Source organism: Mus caroli, chromosome 13 (assembly GCF_900094665.2).
Source record: "Mus caroli chromosome 13, CAROLI_EIJ_v1.1, whole genome shotgun sequence".
NCBI lineage: Eukaryota > Metazoa > Chordata > Mammalia > Rodentia > Muridae > Mus > Mus caroli.
Window position 1 is genome coordinate 96,356,620 of NC_034582.1, and position 12,216 is coordinate 96,368,835.

The 12,216-nt window shown below is 47.3% G+C and overlaps 1 protein-coding gene across 11 annotated transcripts in view; it reads right to left on the bottom strand.

Annotated features, from left to right (window-relative positions):
* Positions 1-5,589: 5,589 nt before the first annotated feature.
* Mast4 (microtubule associated serine/threonine kinase family member 4) overlaps positions 5,590-12,216 on the bottom strand; it is a 593,644-nt gene continuing 587,017 nt past the window's right edge. For 10 of the 11 annotated variants that reach the window (XM_029468312.1, XM_029468311.1, XM_029468310.1 and 7 more), the window contains one exon: positions 5,599-12,012. In XM_029468312.1, the coding sequence (XP_029324172.1) occupies positions 8,111-12,012 (3,902 nt within the window). In that variant the 3' untranslated portion in view covers positions 5,599-8,110. Of the gene's footprint in view, positions 12,013-12,216 lie in introns of all 11 variants that reach the window. The other variant, XM_021180018.1, reaches the window with a different exon arrangement.

Here is a 12,216-nt window from a genome sequence, read left to right on the forward strand (position 1 = left end):
CCCCACAATACAGAATGAGACTGTCATGACGAGGCAGCTACTCATTTGTATAAGCACTGGGTTCTAACACAACAGGACTAGGCAGGCAACTGAACCTCTAGATCCATCTTCTCCCTGAATTCGTTCCATTCAGAAACAAGGTGCCAGATCACTTACCAGCCGAACAGGGAGGACAGAGTCTTTATAACACATAATTTGTGTTCAATGTGTATAAAGCACACTGGGGACTGCCAGATACTCAGTTACAAGTGAATTAAATAGACTAAAATGGGCAGGTTAGACTCCTCATGTGGCCTGTTCTTAAGCTGTCTGACTTTTGATTTTTGTGGAAGACCTTGACAGTACACAGTCCTGGTAGTTTTATCATTCTGCTTGAACACTGTGCTCCCTCAAAGTCTCGGATGTCCACATGTAGCCATGATGGCTTGTAACTGGCCTCTAGCCTGGAAGGACCACTCAAACGGTTGCTCAGGAGGACACCATATTCTAGAGATGATGTCTCCTGAGAGCGAACACACTGGCCCAGATCCTGATCAGGTTCTCACACAGTGGGAATTGTGGGAGACCATGGATATAGACTGGGCGCATAGAACTGAGGCCAACGAACCAAAACACTGCCGTTTAAACATAGCAGCTGAGCTTAGTAAAGGAAGGCCCTGTGGACAGCTAATTGCTTAAGCTGGAGTCAACTTATTCAACAACTAATTGACTAGGCCATTTAGGTTGTGCCCAGTGATCCTTTCTCTGCTTCTATTTTCCTACCACTGTTGTCTGATCACTGCCAGGAGCTGAAATCCTGCTTGATTCAAGTTGTGGTTTTCTTTGTTCCATAAACACCCGTAAACTTAAGTGATTGGTTTAAGGAACTCTCTTTTGAACAAGATCAACTGTCCATTCTCAACTGCAAATATGAGAAAATGACCTTGTCTTTTGTAATTTGTGGTTTCAGAATTCACTGAAATGTTGCTGTATTTTTTTGTGTGTGTGTAAGGATAGGGGTTAATGATTCTAGTCAGGAGTCTGAGGTGTCTCAGCTCTCCAGAATATGACCCTGACATAGGATGACTGGCTTCTAAATAAAGCAGAAAGTAATAAAAATAGGTTTTCCAAAGTGTTAGTCATATCTAACTCTTTACTGTATGACGTGTGTGCAATATTAAATATAATGGAAAGGAATGACACACATGTATTGTCTTGAGGAATGAGTTGAACATACTAGCAGGAAATGTTTATAGTATTACTTCAACACCCTAATATTTTCTAATATTTGAGTTCCTAACATTTGACCTTCATTGAAGGGCATATGTGTCGTTGATATAGCTAGATGTCTTCATGTTGCATTTGTGTTGGGAACCAAAAATGTTACGTGGGAAATTGCTGCTTAATTAAAATAAGGGAGTTCTACCATGGAGAATGATCATCTTCCTTTGCCTTGCAATTTTCCACCAATTCTAAAATTTGTAATTTAGCACTATATGTTTTTTTGTTTGTTTGTTTGTTTGTTTTAAAGAAAGAATGGTGTTTTAGCTCAGTGAGAGCAGCCTGGCATTCTATGCCATTTGGTGATGTCTGGAAAGGTTGTCAGCACTCGTGGGACTGTTTCCTTGTCTGGAAAATGGGAAAAGCACAGGCAAGTTCAAGCGATCATGCAGAGGCTCAAGAAAGATGGCAGATGGAAGACATTGCTAAGCATATGAAGTAGGTTAACAAATATTAAAGTTACTTACTTATTGATAATTAGGAGTACCTCATACCCAAGGATCTAAGCAGTAGTAACTGTCACACACTAGCCAGAGCTAAGTTTGAACAGATGGTTAGCACATTTGTAGACCAGCACTAATCAGAAGGGTTAGGTAGTCTTATCGAATGATTACAAACCATTTCCCAGGCTTCTTGCAGAATAAACAAACAAACAAACAAGGAAAAACCCACCTTAAAACCTATATTTAGTGTATGTGAGTGTTTTTTTGTGCCTGTATTTCTCTGTACCACTTGTGGCAGTGTTCATGGAGGTTAAAAGAGGGCATCAGTTCTCAAGCCTGGAGTTATAGATGCCTGTGAGCTGCCATGTGTGTGGTGGGAATCAGAGCTTCTGAAAAAGCAGCCAGTGCTCTTAACTGCTGAGTCATCTCTCCAGCCCCTCCCTGGGGCTTTGAGACGCAGCCTGCAGCCTCGAATCTGTATGTTTGATAAACACCCAAAGTAACTTTCTTCTAGAGAGTCTGGAAAGAAATGCTAACAGAATGTCTTAAACTTGAATGGAGAACCAAGTGGGCTAAAGGGAGGAAAATTAGTTAGTCAGAAGTAGGACCTGAGAGTCTTGGTCTCTAGCTGGCTTTGAAGTTGAGGGATATAGGCATTGTTGGGTCCATTTTAAATGGGCAGGCTCCTTAAACTCTGGGTAATTGTACTAGCAGTTATATGGGTAATATCTTTTGTTTGGTTTTTTTTTTTCATTAATGAATGGCAAATAGCTTAATGCTCTCTTGGGGATTTCTCATGGAGTGAGGAGGTGGCTCAACCAGTGCTGTTCTGTTTTTGCTCCTTCCTCGACCTTTGACTGTTCTTCAGAACACCTGAGAAGTCAAATGTTTGGACCTGGTCATTTTTTCGTATGGTCAAACAGTTAGTGAGTAGCGTTTGGTTCACTGAAGACATTAATGGATTTTCCGAATGTTTAGCCCTACCCAGCTGTCTGAGCAGAACATGAAAGAGACCCATGAGGCTCATGTGCATGCTGGGGATAAAATAAGCCAGCCTGCTGGCTTAGGAGAGCCTGATTGTTGGAGGGCCAATATGATCTCCTCGCATGAGTAGATTAGTGCTATTTTTGGTTTTTTGGAAGTGATTTCCCCTTCTATTTATCTAAGCACGATACTCTTAGACCTTCTTCCCTACTTAATTTTCATTCCTATGCAAAAAGTCAATTCATAATTTTTGAAACCTATGGCCCCATCATTCGAGATTCACTGAGAACAGTGCCTTGGGCTCAAGGATACAGTCCTTACTTGGTTAGAGAAATACTATTGCTTCAATTATTTAACTATACTTGCAAAATTAAAAACTGGGGGCTGTTCAGTGTTATAAAAGCACTTGCTGCTCTTCTAAGAGGACCTGGGTTCACTTCCCAGGATCCACATGGCAGCTTATCTGTCTATAACTCCAGTTCCAGGGGGCTCTGATACCCTCCTCTGGCCTCCATGGGCACTAGACATGCAAACAAGGGGTGTGTGTGTGTGTGTGTGTGCGAGTGCACACACAAATTCATATACATAAAGATGAATGCATCTTTTAAAAATCCCCAACAGTATTGTGTAGATGCTAAAATCATCACACAGGGAATTCCATCCCGGTGACTAGACTCACAGGAATCTGGCAGTTCCGAGTCTGCCTTTTCATGGTCTCTTTAGTTTTGCTCAGCCTGGAACAGAGTAAATACCGTTGGAACCTTACCCTTTCCATTTTCATTTTCATTTCCATTTTTTCATTTCTTCATCTAACTCGTTATACACTCACTAGAAACTGGTTGAGTAACGAGTACTTCTGTGGCTGCTGGCGGTTCTGAAAATGCATGTGCTTAATACTCTTGGGGGGGGGGGTTCCTCCATGGGGAGACTGGGCTTCTTCTTCTCCATAGCATGGTACCAAGTTCCAGTAAATCGATCATTTTCATGTATAAAATGATGCATCTCAGCAGGAAGAATTATGGTATGCAAGCAAAAAAAAAATTGTTGTGATTCTGATCCCTTTCAGATTCTGATTTACAAAAAGGAAGGTGGAAGAAAGACCAGGCTGGAGGTAGATTACAAGTGTGTGCTGACCAGTGAGTGTGCAGAAGGCCAACTCCTAAGCCTGTAAGTCAAGGTTAGGCTGCCTCTTAACCTCTGTCTTCTGGGTTGGGGTTACTTAACGGCTATGATGAAAGAGCATAGAACTCAAGGATGGACGCACAGATTGAATAAGGTTTGCATCTAGTATATAATGTGGTACTCTGATGAAGTAGCCACAAAAATGATAGGCACTATTAACAGTTTTTTTTCTTCAATTCAGCTAAGGAAATCTTTCCTATGTTTGTAGTTGTAGAAAAAGGAAGCAGGAAAGATGAACAGGAAGCCTGGATCTCAGAAAGATCTTCATGGAGGAACAGAAAATTCCAAGATAATGCTGTGAATCCCATAGCCTGCTAGGAAAGGTCTTTCTAGTACCCGAGGCAAAGAACATTCATTCACTAGTTGGGGTTTTATTCTCTGCTAATGTTAAAAGTGACTAAATCCTGGAAGCTACTTCCCCAAGATGGCAGCACTGAGCTTTTAAAGTCCCTGAAAAGGTCAGTAGGACACTGGAAATGCCACCCTCAGTAGGGGTTAATGTAGTTAGTTGTCTTGGGCTCTGGTTTGTTCTCACAAGGGTAGCTTTTTATATAGAAAAGAACAAGCCTGCCTTCCCATCTTGTTATATGATCTCTCTTGCAATGGCTTCCACCATTATGACAGCCACCGCCTCGAAGCCCTGGCCAGCAGCTGAACAAATGGGACCAGCCAATTCTGGGCTTTCAGCTCCAGAAAATACTGGGAACCTGAAACTTTCTTAAAACAATGGGAAATGTTCTAAAAGATAGACTAAAAAAAGAATGTTTGAGGGAGGTTTTTAAACACTTAAAGCAGTATTGTGTGTGTGTGTGTAAATCTCTCTAGGATCATTGGGGGAAACAGAAGAGGGCTGAGCGTAGAGAGAGGGAAACTTAGGAAGCTTCTATTGTTACTTTGGGGAGAGACTATGACAGCTGCTCAGGGAGGAGGCAGAGGTGGCGGGCTGGGGGTGGGGGTTAATGACAAGAGTTTGTGAAAATGATCAGAAAAAAAATTTTTTTGTCTTGTTGTCGTTTTGTTTTACCAGAGAGAAATCTTTTTGGTAGAAAATTAGGATGTGACCAGAGGAAAGATGGGGAAGGCAGGAAGGTTTGAGGGATGGAAGGAACATTAGAGAACACTAGTGAGCGTTGGATTTCTGTGAATGTGTGTTTGCATGGGCATACACGTGTGAGGAGGAAAATAGTTGGATTCGGATTAAAAGGGAGTCGTGTTGGAGGATACTGGTCGGCAGTGGGACATGGGCCACATGAGTGATGCTGGGAAATGGTGAACACTGTGCCCCTCAAACCAGTGTGTACAGTATGTAGAAGCCACACCCTGGTATTGAGAGTGCCAGGGGGTCTAAAACCTATCAAGTACATATGCTTCTTTGGCCAGTAAAGAAGGAAGCAAGGAAAGGGGGTTTCTGACACTGGGAGGTAGTCTTTAGATTGGGATCTTAAAGAACACGGGGAGTCATAGGAGCTGAGACCTCTCTGCTGGAAAGGTGGTGAGTTATCTGTGGGTATGTTGGTATATTCTGTGGAAGGCTGGGGGGGGGGGCACAAAACAGGACGAATAAGCTAGAAGATTTTCCTTGAGGAACAAACTATTTGTGTAGGGCAAAAAGGAAAGAGGCACACCACTCCGCTCACCGAAAAGCATTCCTAGAGAACCCAAGGGATTCCCACGTATGTGGCATGTATCTGTACATACTCGAAGAAACACGCCAGTCATCTTTCATGCTAAATTTTTATTCAATGTTATGCAACTGCATAAGTATAAATATTTGTTCAATATACAACAATTATGACATTCATGGGGGGGTAGTTCTCAGAGAAAATAAGACTGCAAACACTTTATTGCACAGATCCTAACAAACTGAAGCTGGTAAGTCTACAGCTGGGAGCGCTACCAAGGGGCACATCTTACAACCACACGGAGACTGACCAAAGGGAACACGGGAGAGATCCTACCAGCTGGTTGGGGGGAGATTTCACAACAACAAACAGGTATCACATGTGAGCAACCTTAAGTCCTCCTTTACTCATCCAAAATGCAAACACAAATTTGGCAAAAATGATAATACACTATACAAAATATACATAAAAAATATCCTTTGTAAACAAGCAGCTGGCTGTGCTTTAAAGAAAACGGGACAGTTAAAAAGCAAAGACTGTAAACCATGAACTACGTCCTGGACAGACCTGTCCTCATCTCTGCGTGGAGAAGGATTAGGCTGTTAGATCTGCCAACCAGATATGCACTATAAGCTTTGAGACCGTTTTTTTGAGACCCATTGGAGTTCTTGTAAAAAAATATTTGTTCTACAGTTTCACAATGTAGTGATGGGGGGATGGCTGGAGCTGTCTGGGGGTGGGGAGACAGGGGTGGGGCAGAAACTCCCCTTTCCTTTCTTTTTGCCATCACCAACTGGCTTGGCAACCAAGGGCAACCAGGCAGATGGTGACGTGATGCCTTTGTTTCTGGAGTGCTTACAACCTCGCTAGGTGATTTACAATCCACAGGGCTGTGCTCACATAAACAATCCTATGGTGTACAGACACCAAGACACCCCCGAGGGGTCTGGAGCTAGGTTCATTATTCATTTATAATTTTTTTTCCTCTTATAGAACAAAGTCTTGTTATGGATCCCAAGCATCTTATAAAAATTTGTCTGCATTGTGTCTTAGTCAGCAAGTGCCATCTTACAATTCAAAACAAGCCGTTAAAAAAACAAAACAAAACAAAACAAAACAAAAACCCAAACCCACCAACAAAACAAAACAAAACAAAACAAAACATAAAAAACCATCGAAACAACAGAAACAACCCAGAAAAACCCTCAGAGCTAAAATGATCTGACAAGTTCTACATATTTCCTGGTATACAAAATTTAAATAAGGCTTAGCAAAAGTAAAAAGGATGTTCACATTCAAGCACCAAATAGCTCCAGTCTCTTTGTTACAAAATGATGCTCTTTATTAATACAGTAAATTTTTTTTGCATACAAATAAAGAGATTGTGTTATGAAATGCATGGAGCTACTCGATGCGTCAGAAATGAATGTGAAACCCAGGAACTTGCTAAAAACAGCAAGCTTCATCTACAACATAAGGCCCCAGCTATGTATTAAAATGTATCTGATGTCCTGATTATTCTTTAATATATATGCTATGATGCCAAAATCCACCCCCCCTCCTTTTCTTCAACCAAAGCAAAGTTAAAGCCTCTTCCAATGCCTAATGCGTATCGCTCCACCTAAGTGCTAGCAGATTTGTGTGCAGCCAGGGACTTGCCTGTTTCCTCACCAGCAGGGCTGGTCCAGCGCCTCCCACGAATATGTGCTTCTTGGACTCACAGCATAAAGGCCTGAGGGTAGAGCTTAGAAAGGAGGGAAGGAGAGAAAGAAAGAAAGCTGACCTGCAGTGTGTTTATAGTCCCTGTGTGCCCTCCGGTGAAGACCAGACATAGAACCCAGAGACAAGGACCATTGCCTTTTGGGCCACTTGGACCTGAGGGTCAAAATGTCCCCTACGAGGGCTATCAAAGAGATGCCCAGCTCCCCCTGTCCTGGCCACTCCTAGCGGAGGGGCCCAAAAGCAGCAGCTCAGAAATACAGGTAGCCAGATTCGGTACTATCAGAAATCCTGGTTAAATATACACACACACACACACACAAAAAAACCTCACCATCTACTGTAGTTAGGGCCTTCCTTTCATCTTTAACTCTACTTCTACAAATGGAACCTTGAACTATTCTCAAACCACAGACCAAAACACATAGGTGGAGGCATACACACGCAGTGACGGGTGAGTTTCTATTTTTCACACACCTCCCCCAGCCTGACCACTTTGCTTTATTACTTCGCTTATGCTTAAGTGGTAGAAACAAGTCTGTTCAATTTAGAAAAGCTTCCGTCAGCAAGGTGGTCAGCTGCAAGGTGCACACTCTACATCCCGAACCAAACACATTGCTAAGTTATGTACACAGAGCTTCTCTCTTCCTCACCAGCTCATCGCTGGGAAGGCAGGTTTTGTACAAACACTATCTGGCAACAGTTTTACCGGTTACTACTGGGAAGGCATCTGGAAGTAAGTTCCCTTTTTTTTTTTTCTTTCTGTCTCTCCTCCTCCTTATGAGCCTCTGGGCTCTGCAAGGAGGACATTCCCATACAGTGCTGGTTTGTAAGGTGACAAAGACCCAGTCTCAGCTACGCTTGGGCTGGGTCTCATAGCCATGCCACCAGAGCTGCCTGTTAGGAGGCCTTTTTGTGAGGGCTGCTCCTTAAGGTCTCCTTGCCCCTTCTCTGCCGAACCACGAAGTCTTTCTCTGAGGAAAGAGGGAGGGAGCGATCTGTGCTTGGGGCTGGGGGTGCTCTGGTCACCTCTCTGCACGCATTCTGTTTCCTGACTGGGGGAGGCTGGGCAAGCTCTCTCCCTTTGGGTTCTCCTGTGGCAGCAGTTACTGACAGTGCCCTGCCTCGGTGGCCTGATGCGATGGGCACCTGTGGATCCTGGAAATGGGACTCCAGAGCAGAGTTGGAGAGGCGGAAGGAGGGCAGAGAGTCACTCTTTATCATTTGGCTTCGGCCGTCTCCTCCAGACTGAAGCTTCCTGTGGTCCCTGCTGCTGGGGGCTGGGAACTCTGAGGTCCCCCCTGTAGCCTTGGCAGATGAGGGGCTGCTGTTGCCTGCAGGGACCTCTCGCACTCCAGGCTGGGCCTCGGGAAAGCTGGCTGAGTAACTCAGAGACTTTTCTGGGGGGGCAGCTGAGCGGAGAGAGCTCTGCACGGTGGCAGAGGGTGACCTTTTCATACCGCTGGGCTTTCCTGTTTCAGCCAGTGGCTTCTGGGGACCTGGCCCTTTCCCCTTGGGCTCAGAGAAGCCCTTCCCCATGCCCATGGCTGGCCTCTCTGAGCCTCTGAGTCCGGTCTCGCCGTGGTGGAGAGAAGGGCTGGCCTCTGGCTTGTAGCCCTCTGGGGCTGCGACATAAAGTGCTTCTGTGCATTTCTTTCCTTCTGCCTTCCTGTCCCCAGTGGTAGCCTGATGGCTTGGGCTTCTGTCTGTTTGTCTGCATAGACTGGGGTAATCTTTCACAGTGGATGGTTTGGGATGCTTTGGAGAGGGGCTTTGCTTCTCACCAGCAGTGAGTGGCTTCTGGTCTGTTGCTTCACTGAGATGTCCTTGTCTGGGTGGATGCTTCGCCTGCATCTCTGGGGGACACCCTCCATTGGTGGTTTTCAGTTTGGCATCGAGAGGACACTCTTCAGCGTGGAGAATGATTGAGACCCGACCTTCTCCCTGCACAAGCACATCACTTGCTTTGCCCTGGGTGGCCAGGACAGCAGAAAATGTGTCCACTGGACCCTTGCTGCCACCCTTGCCTTCTCTGATGGAAGCACCCGGGGGTTGAGTGACAGGCTCTTTGCCTTTTGCAGAGCCAGCACTCAGCTTCTGTGAGGAGAGGGACCTGTCTTGGTGCTTAGCCTTTGAAGGGCTGGGGTCAGGGCCAGGCCGTGCCTTATGGCTACTGCAGTCACCGTGCCCGGCACTGGTGGTAGTGGTGGTGGTGGCAGTGACGATGGCAGTGGTGGTGGCTGTAGCAGATCGGAGAGTGTCCTGAAGGCTGGTGCTTGGTTCTGCAGCGGCAGCTTTGGTCCCGGGCTCCTTCTTTAAAGTGTGACTTGGAGAACTGCCGTGCTGCCAGGATGCTGAGTTAGACAGCTCTTTGGTGGGTGGGGGTTGTTGAGGGCCACTGCCTCCAGGCCTTTGCGGAGTCTGTTCCTTCCTGTCTGGCTCTTTGGGAGCCTGTTTCTGCAAAGAGGGGGCAGCGGAGAGCTTTTCCCGCTTCTCGCCCTCAATTCCTGGTGGCTGAAGAGGGCACCGGGTAGTGGGAACTTCCGGTTTGGGTTCAGGACCTTTTCGTGCCCGGCCTATCTCCTTTTCATATAAAAGTGAAGCTGAGTCCTCCCTGGCCAGCGACTTCACCTCATCTTGGCTATCTTTGTGGTTTGTTTTTGCATGCGCCCATGTTTTCTCCGAAGACGGGGTCTGCTTGTAGAAATCGGGTTGGGTCCTCCCCCCGGAAGGCAGGGGTTTGGAACTGTCGCTGGCTTTACCAGTCTCTGCCGGGCACAGCTTCGCACAGGGATCTCTGTGTCCGTCATCCCTCACGGCAGACCACTCGCTTTTCACCTTGGCAGAGGGTTCCTTCAGACATGGCTTCTCCTTTGCGGGCGTCCCTTCCGGTGGGAGTGGGGCACGTGTACACAGCCTGGGTAGGTCCACACTGTGTAGGGTCTGCCCTGGGCCAGGGAGGACCCTAGTGTCAGTGGAGCGGTCTTGGTGTGTGGCGGGACCACCCTCTTTCTGCTGAAGGTTGCTCTCTGTGACAGCTGCTGGGCTCCTGGCAGAAGGATGAATGGGCTTCCTTTCCGGCTTTGACTTCGGCTCTGGCCCAGGGGCTGCAAGAGAGTCCTGGAGAGCCCGGCTCGGGGGTAGGAACCGAGGCTCCAGCAGATAAGATTTATTTACTTTTAAGTTGGCTGAGGAAGGCTCTCTCAGGCTGGTGGAGTCTCCCTTTTTCCCACTGCTCCCGGGAAGAGCTAGTGGCACACATGGTCCCACGTTGATGCCTGGGCTGGGACTCTGTGCAGGCTCTGGGGAAAGCAGCTCTGTTTTGGAGGCGTGAGGTCCAGACAGGAGAGCAATGTCCAGTGTGCCCTCGATCGGCTTGAGACATGAAACTGACCTGCCCTCTAGCTTATACTCGGAGGGGCTCTTCCTGACAGGGGACTCGGGAGCAGCTAAGCCTGCTTTCTCCCCTCCGTTCTCTACTCGGCCAGCTAAGGCTTTGAGAGGAACAAAGGAAACTGCACTCATCTGAGGTGTGTGGGTACTGTTGATAAATGCCCGGTTCTCAGAGGCTGGCAGGGTCTCTTGTTGCCCTGCCATGGGCCGTATGGGGTTCCCTGGCAGACATTCATGGGCGCTAGATGTTATCTTGGGTTTCAGGATGGCACAGTGGCTGTCATCTTTGTCATCCAATGACATTTTCTTTCTGAGGTAATCAATATTGGCCAGCTTGCTGTCTAGTTTTTCACTTCGAAGGAGCTCTTTGGCCTGAGAGGCCTTCTCCGAGTATTCAACCTTTCCAGGAGCAGGCCTGTCAGAGATGGGGCACACACTATCATGGAGGATGCCAGAAGCCGAGGCCCGTTTAAAGTCACCTAGAGACTGGCTGTGCTCCCCTGGTGTCAGGCTGCAAGCTGCCCCATCTGAGGTCACCCCCTCGCTGGCCCTCACGCTGGCCTGCTTGTGAAGGGTGTCCTTCAGCAGGCTGCCCACAGAAGGTAACTCCGCTGATGTGTTTTCAAAATGGCCTGATCTTTCCAACCCCTTGGAGTACACTTTTTTCTCTCTCTCCTCCAGCCTGAAGAGAGCGTAGCTTTCCGAATCACCGCCAAGGCTGTGAGGTTTCTGGTGCGATTCGTGTTTCTCTTCTGGTTTCTTTACGACAACCTTGGCCTTCAGCTTGTCCCGGTCTAGGTCATCCACAGACTCTTGCCTGCCCACCTTCCGGGACACGGGCCGTTTCAGACAGCCTTGCTCCACTGGCCTGGCCCGACTGAGGGAAGGAGCATCACACACATTCTCTTCCAGGCTCTGCAGTGTCACTTCCCGCTGACACTGCTCCCTCTGTACCTCCTCTTGTGTCACCTCCAGGCTATGCTTGCGGGAGCACAGAAGCTTCTTGTCACTGCCATAGGAGGGTGACAACTTTTCCTCCGACTGCACCCGTTTCAGCAGCGGGGAGCGGGGCGGCTCTGCACTCTTGGGCCTCACGATGTGTCTGACGATTGTGGGGGGAGAGTGCATCTTGCTAGGGAAGGCCTGAGTGATCTTGGCATTGCCCAGTGAGTGTCCCAACAGTGGGGATGGTGAACGCTGAGGAGAGGTAGGTTGTGGAGTTGGAGAGGGTGTCCTGGCCAGCGGGGAGAGAGGGATGCTGCCAGCCGACTTCCGTCTTCCAGAGCGGTATCGCTGCCCGCTGAGTTTGGGGGCCAGGCCATGGAGGGTGCTGGGCCGGATGTGCCCTGAACCTGCTGGAGAATTGGGGGCACTTGAACTTGGGGAGCTGCTCTGGGAGGAATTTGTACCTGTGGGTGGAAAACATGAGACCGTGAGCAACCAGATGTCTTTCCATTTCTTCCTATACCTCCATCCCATCCTGGTCTGGGGAAAGTCAACTCCTTATCCCAGAAGTTCAGGGAAGGCTTCTTTTTTTTTTTTAATTTTTAATATTTTTTTATTACGTATTTTCCTCAATTACATTTCCAATGCTATCCCAAAAGTCCCCCATA